Raw genomic sequence first — 20,232 nt, forward strand, 5'->3', positions numbered from 1 at the left:
ACAATTTTCAATAGCCCTTTCCTCTGACCGTGTCCATTTTTGTAATTAAAATCAATATCAACTACCAACACAGCTGTAGCACAGGCCACACATGAAGCTTTCTGGTAATCCAATGCAACAACTACCCAAGTATTGCTATAAAACGTGTATGTTTGACCTAAATTATCTCAACATAGAACTACACAAAATTATATTCAGTGCTCGTTACTTTTAAACACAAAATTCAATCTTCATCAAAAGCAACCTTCAGATCCACAATTTTAATGACAACGAGCAGGCCACGCCACTCACTTCTAGGAATAAAAATTCACAAATAGCTCTCATCTCAACATTACAATAGTCCATTAGGGAAACATACATATAATCCCGTTGCAAAATGGAATGGTATGCAGGAGTTGAATTACAGAAAAAAAAATAGTTGGCAAGGCTGATAATGTAGTTCTTGAGTAGTGCAGTCGGTTTTTTAAAAATCCAGCCTCATGCTACATCCATCTTCTCCTGTAAAGAAGCAACCAAAGCACTGTGTTCACTTGGATAAAAACGTTTGTAAGATTCAATTTTTTGCTTGATCTGATTCGGTGTGTCCTGATAATAATTTATCTCATCTCTTGCCATTGCCTAAAATGAAAAGAGAAACACGAGTTCAATGGCTATGATTTAAAAACAACATTGTGATTGTAAATCAGTGCATAAATAGTATAGTAGCATGCCCTAACAAATCCCAAACATTCAGTGACCTTCCAACTCTTGCTGCAATAGTAGGCTTGGCTCCCTCTTAGATAAGCCTGGTTTCCTTGATTCGACCCTTTGGAGGATGCCAGGCGAGGCAACAAGACCTTCTTAACCACTGCCATGGGAACACAAACATCCAATTGTCCATCCTACTCTCTCTTCGACCTTCTAATTATTTTACTAATCTCTCAACAGTCCAAACACCCCATTCAAGGCCGACCCTGTGTGAAATCCACCAGTGGATCAGTTATTATCACCCATCTCAATTACCTTCCCCAGATTGCCCATACACACAGTGATGTTTTACTGAATTCCTGATAGTTATTTGGCTATTCAGTTTTACAATATTAGATTGCTGAATATTGCCAAGATCTCAAATTAAAACAAAAACTGTAAAACACTGCTGCTTCACTTTCTAACTTGTTCAGCCATCTTTCTCAATGTGTTTTTGAAATGTCAATTGTGGTTTTATTTCTCATATGGCAAAAAAGAAAAACTGATGCATTCATGACAATGTGGGCGCAATCTTCCGGCCACGTGGCGCCAGAAAAGCAGCACACTGCGGTGCAGAGTGGTTGGTTGGTGAAAGCCGGGAGACCCTGCTGCCAGGATCTACCCAGCTCCTAACGCCTCACGAGATTAAACGCAATCTCGCGAGACGTTGCATGGGGAATTTCTGGCAAATCTGCATATTAGAGCGAGGCAGTAGGCTTTACTCTAACGTGCAGATTCCCAAGGTACCTGAGGCTTTCGGATTCAATCCCTTCGTCTCAGGGACCTTGGGCGAGCGCCATTTGGTGAGGTGTCCACAAACGGGGAACAGATGGAATGGCACTGGCGGGGGGGGTGGTCTCCAAGGGGATCGGAGGCCTCCAGCTGCATGCCCTTTGGGCAGGTTAGTACCCTGGCACTGCTGCCACCCAGGCAGTGCCAGCATACCAAGCTGGCATTTTTTTTGCCTGCCATGGGGTGGGGGAGAGAGACGTCAGGGATTTTGTGTGCCCCTGAGATCGGAACTCCATTTAAAAATGGCTTCCTGACCACTCGCTACAACGGGACGTTCTGGCGAGCACGAGCTCCCCGTTGTAAAAAATGGGGCTATGTGCGGCCTTGGCCACGCGTTCGTGTAGGCCTTTTATTCAAAGCAAATCGTGTTGAATAGCCACATGCGTCTCGGCACTGCAACTGCGGGGAAACACACGGCTAAACTTGCTTGCTCGGGAACTTTGTTCCCTCTTGGGAAGATCACGCCCTAGATGTTTCAACAGTTGTAGAGAGACAACTGCTTAATCTTCTAGTCCTAGAATTGATTTTAGGTTTAGTCTCATCTATTTCATTTACAAACTTCGTTCCAATTATAACCTAGCTGTTTTTTAATTAAATATAGAGTACCCGATTCAGCTTTTCCAATTAAAGGGACAATTTAGCGTTGCCAATCCACCTAGCCTGCACATCTTTGGGTTGTGGAGGAGAAACCTACGCAAACAAGGGGCAACTCCACATGGACATTGACCCAGAGCCGGGATTGAACCTGGGACCTCGGTGCCGTGAAGCAGCAATGCTAACCACTGCGCCATCGTGCTGCCCTAAACCTAGTTGTTTCAATATAGCAATTAATCACCTCCACATATTAAACACGAGGGACGTCATTTAACAGAAAAATTTCTAAGTACCAGTTTGGGGACGATTGGCGGGGTGTTTCTCGATGGCTGCTTTGGTGAGATCGTGGCCCGTATTTAACAGCACATAGTGCTGAAAGTGAGTCCCCAAGAGCTTCTCCCCATTACTGGCTCTCTCGTCATCGGATTCTCTGGACTCGTGCATCAGCATATCGCCGCTAACCAGGGGGAACTGCTTTTAAATGCTCCCTCACCACTCACTCCCAGTCAATGCACAAGCATGGCAGCGCCATGCGCTTTGGGGATGCTGACTTAGCCAGGCCTCTCAGCACTGTCTATGCAAGATGGGACATCCTGTTCCTCAGAGGCGATTGGGAGACCAATGGCAGAGTCACGAATACCGCTTGGGAGGCAATGACAGCAGCTGTCAGTGCGGGCAGCATGAGGGGGACCACCTTAGGAGGACAGCTGTACAATGTCGGAAAAAGATCAACGCCCTCTACCGAGCTGCAAGGGCAAGTTACCACCTCCCTCCTGGCATCAGTTCCGCCTGCCATCCCTTAAATTCCCAACCCTTCCTCCATAAATCACTGGCTTACACAACGCACCCTCCCCAAATCCATTCTTTGTGCTTGCTCCTCAGAACCCACTGGCACCCAGCAGCACAGCCCCTTCATGTCCAGGTGCTGTGCCCACACATGCCATGTGCTCTAGGACCCGACCTCTCCAACACATTGTGCAGCTCACAATGCCCTCTCTTTGTCCCTGAATGAGAAGAAGCCCATACAAGTGTACTAGGGCCAAGATCGAGGGGCGGAATACCAGAGATTCGAGTCCTCAGGCCCTATGAGGAACGGACCCTGGAAATAATGGGGTTGACTGTTGAGAGAGCTGTCACTGACAGTAAGGTTGGCCTGCGCCCACAGAGGTGAGGATCCACTGCCCCTTCACCCAGTTGACCTGTCTCAAGTGAATTGTTCATGTCAGACAAAATGATAAATCCCTCTCGCTGATCACATGTCCATTCTCTCGCAGGACCTCCATCTGATGCGGGCCGGGCCACCCGGTTAATTCCTGGGAGGCTGTTGCATTCGACTGCAATCTCGCTAATGAGATGGAAATTAATGCAATTGAGGGTTAATGATATACTCACCATATTTGGGCGTGATCGGGAACGCACCATTAGGATTGGCTTGATTAGATAAAAGTGATTCACGACCGGCGCGAATCTAGATTTCAGCCTTTCCTGCTATTTGACCAGCGCGCCCAGATCCACGCTGGGCTCAACGCGGTGGTTAAATCTTGCCCTAGATCTCACCACTAAGACAATGGACCCTTGCTTCTGTCAAGGAGCAATTATTTAATATTTTGTTGGTCAGTTTTGTGTCCTGCCAACTCTAACTTCTGAAAGCTGAGTAATGCTGCATGAAACTTATTTTTAAATATTTCGTACCTTGTAATTGTCCTTGTAGTTCTCAATCATATGTCGCACATAGTCAATAAATTCTCTGGAGAGGGTAGTCTTTTTTACTTCTGGGAGGCTAGCCTCTGCCTCTAGCTCTGAAATGGGGGAAATTTGGGAGTAGTTTATATTTCACTTCACAATCATAAAATTAAGCAAGGCCATTTGCTCATATATAGGTTCCCCCAAGTGTCAGTTTTAAACACCACTTTTATTACCTGATATTTATTCAGTATTATTTGTATCAAGAGAATGAATAAGATTTAAGCATTCCAACAATAAAATGTAAAACAAAATTTCTTAAAATAATAATCGTTATTAGTGTCACAAGTAGGCTTACATTAACACTGCAATGAAGTTACTGGGAAAAGCCCCTAGTCGCCACATTCCGGCGCCTGTTCAGGTACACTGAGGGAGAATTCAGAATGTCCAATTTACCTAACAGCACGTCTTTCGGAACTTGTGGGAGGAAACCGGAGCACCTGGAGGAAACCCACGCAGACAAGGGAGAACGTAATAGACAGTGACCCAAGCCGGGAATCGAACCTGGGACCCTGGCGTTGTGAAGCAACAGTGTTAACCACTGTGCTACCGTGCCGCCCATGCATTTATTAGTCTCATCCGTTCTAATCCCCACACAAATATAGGTCACAGCTTCCCTAGTGAAATTGATAACAGCTGCAAAAGTTAAAAAAAGACAGGAAACAAAAATCTGATAATGCTGACGTTACGGGTATCTAAAAGAAATGACAACTGGTACAAACCTTTAATTACATAGGGTTTGATAATGACTTGTTTTCCTTTTGTTGGTGTTCCCAATTTAATTTTCTGTATAACAAATTAACACAGGAATTGTGAAGAATAATTTACACAATTCACCATTATTTATCAACAATACGATTTATAAGCAAACCATAATTTTTACAAAACACCGACTTTGCAAAAAAAATGCAACATGGTAGCGCAGTTGCTTCACAGCTCCAGGGTCACAGGTTCGATTCCCAGCTTGGGTCACTGTCTGCACGTTCTCCCCGTGTGAGCTTGGGTTTCCTCCGGGTGCTCCAGTTTCCTTCCACAGTCCACAGATGTGCCGGTTAGGTGGATTGGCCATGATAAATTGCCCTTAAGTGTCCAAAAAGGTTGAAGGGGTTACTGGGTTACGATGATAGGGTGGAGGTGTGGGCTTAAGTGGGGTGCTCTTTCCAAGGGCCGGTGCAGACTCGATGGGCCAAATGACCTCCTTCTGCACTGTAAATTCTATGATTCTAAATGCAGAAATACTAGATTAATTTATTCTAAAACTACTTCCCCATTTTGTGCACAAAAACAGTGCAAACAAATTGATTTTTATTCTTTCACAGGATGTAGGAGTCGCTGGCTAGGTCAGCATTTATTGCCCAACCCTAATTGGCCTTAATATGGTGGTGGTGAATCACTTCAACCGCAGCAGTCTGTGGTGTACCTACACCTACAGTGCTGTTAGGAAGGGAGCTTCAGAATTTTGACCCCGCAATAGTGAAGGAATGGTAATATAGTTCCAAGTCAGGATGGTGTGTGGATTGGAGGGGAACTTGCAGTTGGTGGTGTTCCTATGGACACGGTCAAAAGAATTCTCAGAGGTTCTTTGAATATTGCCATGAGACTTTGAACATCCACCTGAACAGACACATGTGATTTGAGGTCCCACCCAAAGGGTAGCACTTCTGCAGAGCAGCACTCCTGGAATAGCAGGACAAAAGGTGACAAGAGATTTATTACAATTCCTTTCATTCAGAGGCTGAAGTGTTACCAATTGAACCAAGGCAAGTGGTTCCGAGCTCAAAAATAAAGAAAAAATTCAGATCAGCTGCACTCAGAATTAAATAGAAATACATTAAAGACACGGCTTTTCACAAAGATGCATTAATAAATCTAGAATTTAAAGCCCTGATCTAATGTGCACGCTTCTGAATCAAGGCACGAGTCCAACTTCAGTCAACCAATATCCCATACCAGTTTAATGATGGGTCATAAACAAAGGGACTGACAGAGTGCATCTCTTCCATATGCACCTATATGATTTTGTTTGACAAAGTTATAAAACCTTGATTATCCACTCATCTGTCATTCCACATTGAAGAGAATTGCATTGGAGGCAGACATTTTTGTTAAGGGGCAATTTTAGCGTGGCCAATCCACCTGCCTTGCACATCTTTGAGTTGTGGGTGTGAGACACACACAGGCAAGGGGAGAACGTGCAAACTCTATTTGGACAGTGACCCGGGGACGGGATCGAACCAGAGTCCTTGGCGCCATGAGACACTAGTACTAACCACTGCACCACCGTGCCTCACCGATTTTTAAAACTTTAATTTAACCCGCAAACCAATCAACAATCACCGAAGCCAGTGGAATGTGGGATTATTCCATTACTTTTCAGCATAACTGGTATAAGTTTACCTCCATGAAAAGGGAAAACAGCAGCAAGTTAAAAACAAGTATTCTTGTTTTACAACACTTTCAATGACCTGGTTGGGATTCTCTATCCGCCACACCTGTTTTCTGGTGCGGTGCGTCCCTGTCGGCAATGGGATTCTCCGTCCTGACAGGCAGCCAATGAGGTTTCCCATGCGGGCACCCCCACACAATCGGGTAACCGCAGGCGCGAGTGTGTTGCCGGCGAAACAGAGGAGCACGCTGATGGAGAATCCACTCCCATATCTTTCTATAGAAACAAGATTTTCTTCAGTAACGTGGGCAGAATAAGTAAAGGAAGAGAGAAAATATCTGACAGTCAGGCCTATCACTGCTTAAAGCCCGATCTGTATTTCATTGACAACACAAAGTTTCTTGTTCCATACAAAAGGTTGCAGCAGAATGACCATGTATTACAGCCAATTTGCAGGACTAAAACTAGCAGAAGCCATTGAAAACAGCAGCAACTGCCTTGATGTACCTGCATTAAACCTTCAACACTCAGCTGCTGAAGGCTTGGCTGAGGCCTTCAGTGGAACAGCTAGTCTGATCTTCAGCATCTATCTGGTCCTTTAAAATGGGTCTCTCTTCATCGACTGCACTGTTGCAAGCATCCCAATTTTATTCCCATCTTCATACTGCCTCAGCCTCAGGACCCATAAATTAACTCAAGGCAGAAATGTAGATGAGAAAATTATCTTCATTTTCGGAACAAGTAATAATCATTACATAGGTCATGCAGTCAGATTATTTATTAATTGTGGGATATAGTCCTCATTCTATGATTCTTAGTCACATTCATTACAAAGATTTCAGGAGTTTGTCAGTAAATAGGCAAGATTTGAGCATTATACAGAATCACAGTTGTACATACCTTGTTCTTCTTAATGGGAATTGCGCGATTTGGGTCAGATGCCAAACCCATTTCAGCTAAATTCTGAGCAACTGATTTCTTGATGTTCCATGCTTTTCTTATCTGTGCACTTTAAAAAATAAGTCAAATCTTCAGTTAAACTTGCCGCTCAGTTATAAAGCATCAAGTCATCATTTGTACAATTTGTGGCAAGAAATATTACCGAGAATATTCCAGCAAAATAATTTAGAGACTACTGCAAATAAACATTAAAACAGGATAACTAAGTGTGAACCAATTTTTTAAAAACTCTAAAATAAAATATTTCACCAACCCTACTCGTTAAGGACAGAGCCAGAAAGGAATCTTAACTTTATAATAATAATCTTTATTGTCACAAGTAGGCTTACATTAACACCGCAACAGAATTACTATGAAAATCCCCGAGTCGCCACACTCCGGCGCCTGTTCGGGTACACAGAGGGAGAATTCTGAATATCTAATTCACCTAACAAGCACGTCTTTCGGGACTTGTGGGAGGAAACTGGAGCACCCGGAGGAAACCCAGGCAGACACGGGGAGAATGTGCAGACTCCGCACAGACAGTGACCCAAGCGGGAATTGAACCCGGGACCTTGGCGCGATGAATCAGCTCAGTTCTACAAACAAACTGACTGCTCCTTCAAATATCTATATCAATTTTTTCCATTAATATTTCCGTCTAGAAGGGGCCTGGTTAGTTGGCTGGACAGTTCGTGTGTGGATCAGATTAATACTGACAACATGAGGTTTGATCACCGTTTTGGTTGAAGTAAATTTAGGGCCTGTTTCTTCGCCCTACCTATCAGTTCAGAAAATAATCTCCAAGGACCCACCTTCAGGCTGAGTACTCAAAAAGTAGTTTTGCTTCTACTACCTTCCTTTCTAGTCAATTCCAGACATTCACCACCTTCTATATCAGGGAGTTAAATCTAAATGTCTGTGTACCTTCCCTCTTCTGATTAATTTATTTAACCATAAGGGTGGCACAGTGGTTAGCACTGCTGCTTCATGGCTCTGAGGAGCCAGGTTCGATCCCAGCCCCGGGTCACTGTTCATGTGGAGTTTACACAACCTCCCTGTGTTTGCGTGGGTCTCACCCCCAAAACTCAAAGATGTGCAGGCTAGGTGGGGATTGGCCACACTAAATTGCCCCAAAATTGGGAAAAAAAAATTGGGTACTCTACATTTATTTTTTTTAAAAGAATTTTTTTTAAAAAACCATGATTTATTTCCTGATCCTAGTTTAATTATCTTGCCCTTGTGCAGTTAATTTGCCATGTTGTGGTGGACTTTTTCCAACTAACCACAGAAGACAATTTTAACCCAGGTTACAATATTTAAGCATGGTGGAAACTATCCTAGAGGAACCTCTGGAGGTCCAGTCTCTGCTGATACCCAAAAGCTTGCTTGTAATCTTCTAGCTAGAAAACTGTCTGTTCTTCAAACAAGTAAGCAACCTTGCTGGCAAGTTCTATTGATGTTACGACCTTGAGAAATAGCATTCGACTGTGATTTTAATCTAATTTGGGTGTTAGATCTATTCCCCCCTTTTACTAAATCTATTAATTCACCCTTACAGCCATCTCCACCTTTCTAAGTCAGCTATGTTTTTGTCCACAGCTTTTAAAATCATTGTGTGCCATAATGGCTCAATGACTATGACCGGAGAAATTATCTATGCGGTACACCAGTCTGCCATGTGTCATGAGAATGTCACTTTAAGAAATGGTTAGCTGCTCATGTTACTGCAGTGATGTCAGAGTGTGGGTGGAGCTGAGCTCTGGTTCTGCTTTTTAGTTTCACTTTGAGAAAAAGCTTGGGTGTGACTGGGTTTTCCAGTGAGCTGCAGCTGAAGTTAAACAAAGAGCTGTCCTGTTGATCTCTGCCATCCAAAGATTATCTCTGGATCATTTAGTGAATTCAGAATTATAAATGTTCTCAATAGTGAATGTGAACCTAATGTGCTCCTGTTTAAAGGTTTGTTAAGTATTTTGGATGTTAAAAGGACAGCTTAAAGGATTACTTGTGTTGTATTCTTTGGGGGTTATATTTGAATTAATGGTGCTAAGATATTCACTATTTGCTTTAAAAAGGTTAACTTGAGTTCATAGAATAAACATTGTTTTGCTTTAAAAAACTTTTCCATTTCTGCTGTACCACAACTGTAGAGTTGGCCGTGTGCTCCCCATACCACAATCTATTAAAAGTTGTGGGTCAGGTGAACTCCATGATAAACTTTGGGGTTCTCTAAACCCTGACCTGTAACACATGTCAAAAAGTATCTTTTCCAACTGTTCCTTTCTTCCTCTGATTTCACCAATTTTCAAAACCACAGAAAGTTTGTCCATAATTTCATGCCATCCCACCTATGGACTAACACAACCTTTCATGCCTACCCCAAACTACTCCACAATCAACTCACCGTCGTGCTCTCATGTCTACATGTCCTTGGCCTGCTGCAATGGTCCAGTGAAGCCCTACGTAATCTTCTGATTAGGCACGTTACAGTCTTCCTGACTTAACACTGAGTTCAATAACTTCAGACAGTGAACTCTCTCCTCCACTTTCATCTCATTTTAATTTCCATTTCCCTTTGTCCCCCCACACCACTTGGGCCATCTGTTCCCTGTTCCTCATTGCCTATTGACACACTGCTCACCTTTCTTCTGCCATTCACACATTGTAATCTCTTTACGTGAAACTCTTTATTGAAACCCTTCTCAGCCTTCATCACCCCCATTTACATTGCTTTTGTCTTTCTCTCCATGACATCTTTGTCAATTTCCACCCAACACTGGACCCCTATCCAGCCCCCCCCACTCCAGTATAAATCTGACCCCATTTCCAGTTCTTTCTAGCTGTGACAGAGTCATTCAGACTCAAAACATTAGCTCCCTTCTCTCTCCACGGATGCTGTCAGACCTGCTTAGATTGTCCAGTGTTTTCTGTTTTTGTTCCACAACCAAATACTTGTTAAAATGTAGCCATGATGTGGAGATGCCGGCGTTGGACTGGGGTGAGCACAGTAAGAAGTCTTACAACACCAGGTTAAAGTCCAACAGGTTTGTTTCAAACACGAGCTTTCGGAGCACGGCTCCTTCTTCACCTGAAGAAGGAGCCGTGCTCCGAAAGCTCGTGTTTGAAACAAACCTGTTGGACTTTAACCTGGTGTTGTAAGACTTCTTACTGTTAAAATGTAGTCACTGTTGTTTTGTACGCAATGCAACTGACTGCTAATGATTCGATCATACCGTCAGCGATTGGAATTGATTTTATACGCTAACTACGTTATTATTAGAAAATAACACTTTTTATTGGGAGACCTAACCGTAACCACCCTACTTTGGTCCTAAATTTTGTTCGATGTAGAGGCTTTACAATTGGACTCTTTTTGGGGAGTTACTTTCTGTAAAATGGACTGTTTGTTGCGGGTCAAGTCACAAGTACTGTCTCACCTTCAATCCATTGGCTGATGGCGGTGTCAGTCAGCACTCTACCCAAAAATACCAGGCAGACTAGTGACCAGGTAATGCATTCTAGATTGAATATACAGCATATTCATGTATGCTCCACATGAACCGCCTTCCACTGTTTACTTCAACTCACCCATCAACCTATCCTTTTATTCATTTCCCTGCTTGTGATAAATATTTGCTGGTCTGCATTGAAACCTGAATGCTGCATAAGGCACTGGAGAAAGTCTTGCTTTTCTTTTCCAGCTGATTCAGTACAGCAATCCCTCAATACCACATTTAGGGAAATCACTGTTCTGACTCAAAACAAAGGTATTGCCGACTGAACCAATATTAACAGTGACAGAACCTTCGAATTCCCAGTGCAGAAGGAGGCCATGCGGCCCGATCCTTTGAAAGAACACCCTATCTGGGCCCATTTCCCTGTCCTATTCCGATAACCCCATCTAACCTGCACATCTTTGGATACGAAGGGACAATTTAGCTCGGCTAATCCACCTAATCTGCACACCTTTGGACAGTGGAAGGAAACTGGAGCATCGGGGGAAACCCACACAGACACAGGGAGAAAGTGTAACTCCCCACAGTCACCCAAGGCCGGAATTGAAGCTGTGTCCCTGACGCTGTGACGCCGGAGAGAGAGAGAGAGAGAGAGAAACACTTGAGAGTTGGATTACAGGCAGCCCACTACGAAGAAAAACCCCAAGGGAGGAGGAAAAGTTCAAAAAGTGAAAGCGTGACTTGGAGATTAAATAAAATATTAGAGAGGCCATGGTCATTTTCAGGCTGAATACTGACCGCTTGTAAAAGGATCCAGGACAAGAGGGCACAGATCTAAAGTGATTTGTAAAAGAGGCAAATATTGGGGGGGGGGGGGGGGGGGGGGGGGACGTTTCACACAGCGAATGGTTGCAGTTTATTGAAGCATTCAAGAGGGCGTTAGATGATTAATGGAAGACTTTCTCCCTGTGTCTGTGGGTTTCCCCCGATGCTCCAGTTTCCTTCCACAGTCCAAAGGTGTGCAGATTAGGTGGATTAGCCGAGCTAAATTGTCCCTTTGTGTCCAAAGATGTGCAAATTAGATGGGGTTATCGGAATAGGACAGGGAAATGGGCCCAGTACATTCCATGTACTGAATGATCTGTTGAGCTGCTTGCAGAAAAATACTTTTCACTGTACCTCGGTACACGTGACAATAAACAAATAAACAAAAATAAACAAAAAAGAGAAGCAATGTGCAGGATGAGGGGAATGGCAATGAGTCTTGATGCTCATTTGGAGAGCCGGTACAGGCACCAAGGGCCCAATGGTTGCCCTCTGCGGCCTGACAATCCGGTGACTGCTGGAAGTTTCCAGCACTTTTAAAAAGGGACTCTTGGTGCGGAGAACACAGGCTACCTTTACACTCACCACTCGATCCGCGGCACCGATTTCTTCAACATCTTCCGTTTGAGCTTCTTTCGATCGGATTTGTAATCAAACTTCTTCCTCCTGCTTTTCCCTTTTGCTTTCGGCATTTTTCACCAAACGTCCGCTCGAACTCAGCCGCGTGTCTGACCCCCGCGCGGCCTCAACGTTGACCTCTGACCCTCCCCGTTAGAATTCTGTTTTATTAACAATAAAAAAAATCACCTTTCTGCCACTAACCTGGTCAGTAATCTTCCCAGTAAACTTTTAATTAAATCATTCAGCTATAAGATAATACGATGGCGTAAACAATGATCGGTGATCAGTGGTTAGCTGTCAATCACAGACCGAGGCCCCGCCTTTCGGAATGATGGGAGATGTGGTTAGCTGTCAATCACACAGTGGCCCCGCCTCTGTAGGATGGGAGATGTGGTTAGCTGTCAATCACAGACCGAGTCCCCGCCTCTGTATGATGGGAGTTGTGGTTAGCTGTCAATCACACAGTGGCCCCGCCTCTGTATGATGGGAGATGTGGTTAGCTGTCAATTACAGACCGAGTCCCCGCCTCTGTAAGATGGGAGATGTGGTTAGCTATCAATCACAGACCGAGGCCCCGCCTTTCGGAATGATGGGAGATGTGGTTCGCTGTCAATCACAGACCGAGTCCCCGCCTCTGTATGATGGGGGATGAGTGGTTAGTTGTCAATCACAGACCGAGGCCCCGCCTTTCGGAATGATGGGGGGAAAAGTGGTTAGCTGTCAGTCACAGCCCGAGGCTCCGCCTTTCAGAATGATGGGCGATGTGGTTAACTGTCAGTCACAGCCCGAGGCCCCGCCTTTCAGAATGATAGGCGAAGTGGTTAGCTGTCAGCCACAGTCCGAGGCCTCGCCTTTCAGAATGATGGGTAATGTGGTTAGTGGTCAGTCACAGCCCGAGGCCCCGCCTTTCAGAATGATGGGTGACGTATAAGCTGTCAATCACAGCCCGAGGCCCTGCCTGTTCGCGGTTCTGGTCACGTGTCCCAGCTCGGCGGACGAAGATGGCGGGGAGGCCGTTTTCTGCAGCTTCGGTGCTCGATTTGACCAAGCCCCCGAACATCGAGGATTTTGTCCCGGTGCCCAGACCCAAGGAGGAAGGGTTTCAGGACAAGTTTATCAGGAAAACGAAGGAAAATCCGTTCGTGCCAATCGGTGAGTGGGGCCCCAGGGGTTAAGTCAAAGTTATCGAGTCACGACTTTGGGGAAAGGGACCATCATTCATTTTCGAGCAATGGGGAGGAGGAACTCCAGCCTCCTGTAATGAAAAGAGTTAAAATTCAGATGGTCAGTATCGGTTCTGTACTTATCAACTGCTGTTCAATTGACATGTGGAGCCGTTGTCCAAGAACCAAATGAATACTGATCATTAGGTATTGGGTTTATTAACCTTTCATTGAATCCCTAATAAAGAAGAGTACTTACACAATTTGTTAAATGTACTGACAAAAAAAATCTCTTTTTGATCTTTTGCACTGTATATAAATGAAAACCACTCTAAATTTCTTTCGTCTGTTCAAATACAAATTCATACAGGTCAATCTAACTTCGGTGCTACTCTGAGAAACAAAATTATCCTACAGGATCTGACTGGAAAAAAAATGACCTGATTTAATCCTGTTGGTCAATTTAACTATGGTGAAGAATGGTGTTTGATTCAGTATTGCTCTAAATCAGTGGTTTTCGAACTTCTTTTCCCGGGACCAACTTTTGCCATCTTGTGGACCTTTGGGGCCCACGCCGGCTATACTTTTGGACTTGCCTTATTTTGAATGCTTTTGCCATTTTTAAGCATCCCAACTTTCATTTGTACTGTGGACCTACTTGCCTCTCCCTATCATTTTTTTGCATTTTGCTGATCTTTATTACTGTCCTTGTTTCTCCTAGCCTTGTCACTCTGCCGAGGTTCCCAACCCTGTGCCATTCTAGTGGGATAGTGGAAATATTGAACTCCCTCCCACAAGCAACTATTAAAGCTGGAGGTTAACAGGAAATTTCCAAACTGAAACTGATAGATTTTGCTTAGTATGTATTTTAAGCATTATGAAACAAAGGGGAGTAGATGAAGTTAAAATACAGACCAGTCATGATCTCATTAAATGGCAGAGCAGTCATGAGGAAATACATAAGAACTAACAGCCGGATTAGGCAATTCAGCCCCTCGGGCCGCTCTGCCATTCAGTACGATCATGGCTGATCTCACCTCAGCCTCAACTCCACTTTCCTGCCCATTCTCCATAACCCTTCGACCCATTACTAATTAAAAATCTGTCTGTATCCTCCTTAAATTTACTCCATGTCCTGGCATCCACTGCACTCTGGGGTAATGAAGTAATTTCTCCTCAATTGTGTTTTAAATCTGCTGCTGCTTATCCTAAAACGGTGTCCTCTTGTTCTAGAATGCCCCACAAAGAGGAAGCATCCGCTTTATGTCTACTTTGTCAATACCTTTTATCATCTTTTATATCTCAATTTGATCTCGTCTCATTTTCTAAACTCAAGAGATAATAGGTCTAAGCTGCTCAATCTCTCTTCACAATGGAAACCCTTCATCTCTGGAATCAATATGGGCGGCACGGTAGCATTGTGGTTAGCACAAACGCTTCACAGCTCCAGGGTCCCAGGTTCAATTCCCAGCTTGGGTCACTGTCTGTGCGGAGTCTGCACGTTCTCCCCGTGTGCGTGGGTTTCCTCTGGGTGCTCTGGTTTCCTCCCACAGTCCAAAGCTGTGCAGGTTAGGTGGATTGGCCATGCTAAATTGGCCTTAGTGTCCAGAATTGCCCTTAGTGTTGGGTGGGGTTACTGGGTTATAGGGATAGGGTGGAGGTGTGGGCTTGGGTAGGGTGCTCTTTTCAAGAGCCGGTTCAGACTCGATGGGCCGAATGGCCTCCTGCACTGTAACTTCTATGAATATAGGGTGACATGCTGGCTCAGTGGTTAGCACTGCTGCCTGCGGCGCTGAAGTCCTGTGTTCGATCCCGACCCTGGGTCCCTGTCTGTGTGGAGTTTGCACATTCTCCTCCTAACTGCGTGTGTTTCATCCCTACAATCCAAAGATGTGCAGGGTAGGTGGATTGGCCACACGAATTGCCCCTTGATTGGAAAAAAATAATTGAGTACCCTAAATTTATTTTTTAAAAGCCTCTGATATCTATTTAGTGAACCTCCTCTGAACTGCTTTTAATGCAACTACATTATTCCTCAAACAAGGGGACCAGAATTGTACACAGTAGTCCAGGTGCAGTCTCACCAATGCCTTGTACAGTTGCGACAAGACTTCCCTACTTTTATACTCTGTTCCTTTAGTTTAGATCGTTAATATAGATTTTTTAAAAACAGCAGTCCTCATACCAAACCTTGAGGAACCCCACTAAATAGCTTCCTACAGGGCAGAAAACAATGATTCACTACTATGAAAATGAAATCAAAATCGCTTATTGTCACAAGGAGGCTTCAAATGAAGTTACTGTGAAAAGCCCCTAGTCGCCACATTTCAGCGCCTGTTCGTGGAAGTTGGTACGGGAATTGAACCGTGCTGCTGGCCTGCCTTGGTCTGCTTTAAAAGCCAGTGATTTATCCCCGTGCTAAACCAGGGCTAAATCTCTCTTTTGGAACTCAGCCAACTTCATATCCATGCTACCATTGTTCCTTTTATTTTACGGGCTTCGACTTTGCTGACAAGCCTGGTATGTGGCACTTTGCAAAATGCTTATTAGAAGTCCATGTATACCACATCGACTGCATTATTCTCATCAGCCCCATCTCAAATAAAAACCTCAATTAGGTCAGTCAAACACAATTTGTCCCTGAAAAATCCATACTGGTCTCCCTTAATTATTCCACATTTGTCCAAGTGATTTGCCTTATTCTAAGAAAACAGTTGAATTGTCAGGCTACACGTCCACCTTTGAATTTAGGATTATGTTTAAATGGTGAAAAATTTGTTTTTGAAATTATGTAAACCAGTGCCAAGGTGTCAAAACTGAGAGCCACCTACAGTCCGAAAAAAGGCCAGATAATTATGCTCTAGTTGTGATTTGCTGGTTATTTACCTTTGTGTTTGATGACCATGGAGATTAACGAAGGACATATTTTAGCACTTTTGTCTCATTAGGGTTGAAGCTTAAAATGGGCAGCACGGTAGCACAGTGCCATGGTCCCCAGTTCGATTCCCGGCTTGGGTCACTTTCTGTGCGGAGTGTGCGCGTTCTCCCTGTGTCTGCTTGGGTTTCCTCCGGTTTCTTCCCACAAGTCCCGAAAGACATGCTGTTAGGTAACTTGAACATTCTAAATTCCCCCTCCAGAACGGGCGCTGGAATGTGGTGACTCGGGGCTTTTCACAGTAACTTCATTGCAGTGTTAATGTAAGCCTACTTGTGACAAAAAAAAAAAAAAACTCCCATTCTTCACCTTTGCACAATTGGGAAATGTCTTTCTTGTCAAGAAGTATAAGCTTCCTGTTGCCAACATGCTGCACTTTGGATTTATTATAGCCTTTGTGCAATTTAAAAAAAAAAAATCTGTTGAGTAGCAAACTCCTTTTAATCTAACGCTTCTGGTAACAGCTTGCACCCATCCTAAAAAATCCAAATCTATTGATGTCAACAACTTCAGATTTCTGTAAATTAATAGGATCACAGTTTTAATTTTGTGTAATTCCAAAAGTTTCATGTGCATGAAAACTAAAGTTTGACATCCCTTGGAGTTTAGTTTTAAATGTTTCAAGATGATTAATGATTTTTTTTTCTTTTATAGGAATGTTAGGCACTGCTGGTGCTCTTACCTATGGATTGATCAGTTTTAAACGTGGCAAGACACGACAATCTCAGCTGTTCATGCGAGCGCGTATCTTTGCCCAAGGGTTCACTGTTGCTGCTATCTTGGTGGGTGTGTTTGCTGCTGCACTAAAACGCAAGGAATAAGTGAATCTTCTGCATTGTTGGCGTTTGTACAGGAGCATCTGAAACTGGCAAATACAAAATAGTAAGCAGAGGAAGTTACTTGGTGCGTCCTTTCTAATAACTGAAACAGGAAAGTGATTGAAATTCACTCCAGAAATACAATTTCAGCATTTAACTTTCTGGTGACAATTTGAATTTAAGGAGTTTCCAGTACCAAACATATTTCAATGTGAATAATGTTGGTTACACCATAACTGGATCTTTTGGTTGCAAAAGAATCCTCTTAACAAATGTAGTGGATTTGTGTCAAGGCCAAGATTCTGAATCTTGTTCACATTCTCTCCCGCTTCCATTGTACTTGATTTTGTCATGCACAATTCACAGATCTTGATGTTGAGCAGGTAAACTTTAGCCTTTAGTAATATTTGTCTGAGATGAATTGATGTTTCTAATTCATCCTGTGGAGAAATGCCAGGCTCCCATTCTTCACCTTTGCACAATTGAGAATTTTTTTTTCTTGTCATGAAGTATAGGCTTCCTGCTGCCCACATGCTGCACTTTGGTTTTATTATAGCCTTTGTACATTTTTTTAAAAAATCTGTTGAGTAGCAAACTCCTTTTAATCTAACACGTCTGGTAACAGCTTGAACCTATCCTAAATGTCTGTGTACCTTAAGACACCATAATGTATATTATATTAGATGATATAAAATTTATTTTGTAGTTCAATCTTCACCATACTGAATTGTGCTTTGAAAATGGTTTTGAAATACATGTTTGAGATATTGCAATGGAAATAAAATGTCTAATGATTAAAGTTTATCATGTAGAATACAATGCAGTGCTTTCTTCCATACTGCTTTGTCAAATTTGTTATATCTGCTCATTCAGGAATCCCAATTGTTTTCGGACATTGAATACAGATGACAGTAAATTTTTTGGAGGTTCTTTGTGAGCAGGACTAATTAGATACTAGAAATTCATTAGGGAGAAATGGCTAGATTAGTTTTTTTTTAATTTTATGAACAACATACAGTCATAGAATCATACAGCACATACCCCTTCGGCCTATCATGTCTGCATTTGGTCTGTAGTGTTGTGTGCTATGGTTTTTCAAGTGCTCAACTAAATGCTTCTGTGAAGTATATACATATTTTTAAAATGCATTTTATTACAAACATATAACAAAACCGCGCCTTATCCACATTTGCCGCCCAATAATAATGAAGTAGGTTCGGCAAGGCCAACCCCTAATACTGCCTCTGCAGCAGGGTCTTCCCGACCCTTGGCACCTTCCCCGTCCATATAAAGTCCAAAATGATTGTGTCCAATTTCCGAAAAAGGCCTTTAGTATAAAGATCGGGAGAGCCTGAGAAATAAACAGGAACCTCGGCAAAATATTCATTTTCACCACTTGGACCGTCCCCGCCAACGTCACCTACAGTGTATCCCACCTCCCGAGATTCTCTCTTCTCTCCCCCCCCCCCCCCCCCCCCCCCCCCCCCCCCCCCAGCTTCTTCCACCAGCTTTAAGTTCCACTTATGGAGCTCCCTCCATTCCCTCGCTACCTGAATCCCCAAATACCAAAACCTATCCCTCGCTACTGTAAATGGTATCCCCCACCCCTAAATTAGCTCGCTGTCCCTGCTCATTCACCGGGAAAACCTCACTTTTCCCTACATTCAGTTTGTACCCCGAGAACCCTCCAAACTGTATTCAACAGCCATCTGAAATTACTCTCGAGGTACCTGCCCTTCACAAAGTCTGTTTGACCTTCTGCAACCGGGACTCCATCCAGCCAACAACATAGCCAATACTTTCACATCCATGTTCAATAATGATATGGGCCTTCACGACCCACTGGGTCCTTCATCTTTTTCGGGATTACTGTGAATCCTGTCTTTGGAAACTACCCCTTCTCCGGAACTTCATTAAAGGCCCCCAACAGGTGTGGTGTCAGGTCCGTCGCAAATTCCTTATAAAATTCAGCCGGGTACCCGTCTGGCCCGGGGGCCTTCCCTGACTTCATACCCCTGATACTATCCAGCACCCCCCTCAGCCCCAGGGGCTCCTCCAACCCCTGCCTCTATGCTTCCTCCACCTGCGAAATTCCAGTTAATCCAGAAATCGCCCCATGCCCCCATCTCTTTCCCCGGGGTCCACCTCGTACAGTCCCTGGTAGTACTCCCTAATTGTCCCGTTTATCTTCCCTTGCTCCGACAGTACATCCCCAGCCCCAGTCCATATCTTCAATATTTCCCTGGACGCAGCCTGCCTCCGCAGCTGGTGCACCAGCATGCGGCTCACCTTCTCCCCATATTCATATTGCACCCCTCTTGCCCTGCACAGTTGCCCTACCACCCTACCCGTTGTCAAATTGCCCCAGCAAATTTTTTTTTCCTCACCAAACTCTCTGCGATGGGTAGCCTTGAATACTCCCTATCCACCTCCACTATCTCACTCACTAAATGGTCATATTCCTCCCTCCTTCCACTATCCGTACAAGCCTTAAACAAACTAATTTCTCTCCCGGTGATCTGCAAATATTGAAATTATGCCCTGTGCACTCACTCTAGATGGTTCATTTTTAAAAAAAAAAAATTTTTATTGAAAAATTTTGTATTTATATAACAACAACGAACCGCAATAAAATACCAACAATAATGATAACAGTCATAAACATTCGCCCATCCTTAATGAACAACAAAACATTAACAACAACAACTTAAATTAACACAATATTAAGTTAAATAAACATAGAAAAAAGAAAATAGAAACAATAAAGAACACCCTCCATTTCCCCCCCCCCCCCCCCCCACCCCCCCAGGTTGCTGCTGCTATTGACCAAGATACCTATCTTTGAGCCAGAAAGTCCAGAAAAGGCTGCCACCGTTTATAGAACCCTTGTACTGATCCTCTCAGGGCAAATTTGACCCTCTCCAATTTTATAAATCCTGCCATGTCACTAATCCAGGTCTCCACACTTGGGGGGCCTCGCATCTTTCCACTGCATCAAGATCCTCCGCCGGGCTACTAGGGACGCAAAGGCCAGAACACCGGCCTCTTTCGCTTCCTGCACTCCCGGCTCCGCCGCAACTCCAAAAATCGCGGGTCCCCAACCTGGTTTGACCCTGGATCCAACCACCCTCGACACCGTCCCTGCCACCCCCTTCCAGAATTCTTCCAGTGCCGGGCATGCCCAGAACATATTGGCATGGTTCGCTGGACTCCCCGAACACCTGGTGCACCTGTC

At 43.9% G+C, this 20,232-nt stretch overlaps 2 protein-coding genes across 2 annotated transcripts; one reads left to right on the top strand and one right to left on the bottom strand.

The window, feature by feature from the left end:
• Positions 1 to 240: 240 nt before the first annotated feature.
• Positions 241 to 12,271, bottom strand: nop16 (NOP16 nucleolar protein homolog (yeast)). The gene is made up of 5 exons (XM_038795611.1): positions 12,046 to 12,271; positions 7,142 to 7,250; positions 4,578 to 4,641; positions 3,805 to 3,911; positions 241 to 618 (listed from the first exon to the last, which is right to left on the bottom strand). The coding sequence occupies exons 1-5, from the start codon at positions 12,150 to 12,152 to the stop codon at positions 478 to 480; spliced, it is 528 nt and encodes a 175-aa protein (XP_038651539.1). The 5' UTR covers positions 12,153 to 12,271; the 3' UTR covers positions 241 to 477.
• Positions 12,272 to 12,965: 694 nt separating this feature from the next.
• Positions 12,966 to 17,816, top strand: higd2a (HIG1 hypoxia inducible domain family, member 2A). The gene is made up of 2 exons (XM_038795612.1): positions 12,966 to 13,233; positions 16,834 to 17,816. The coding sequence occupies exons 1-2, from the start codon at positions 13,083 to 13,085 to the stop codon at positions 16,998 to 17,000; spliced, it is 318 nt and encodes a 105-aa protein (XP_038651540.1). The 5' UTR covers positions 12,966 to 13,082; the 3' UTR covers positions 17,001 to 17,816.
• The last annotated feature ends 2,416 nt before the right edge of the window (positions 17,817 to 20,232 follow it).

The sequence above is a fragment of the Scyliorhinus canicula genome, chromosome 4 (genome assembly GCF_902713615.1).
Source record: "Scyliorhinus canicula chromosome 4, sScyCan1.1, whole genome shotgun sequence".
Lineage (NCBI taxonomy): Eukaryota > Metazoa > Chordata > Chondrichthyes > Carcharhiniformes > Scyliorhinidae > Scyliorhinus > Scyliorhinus canicula.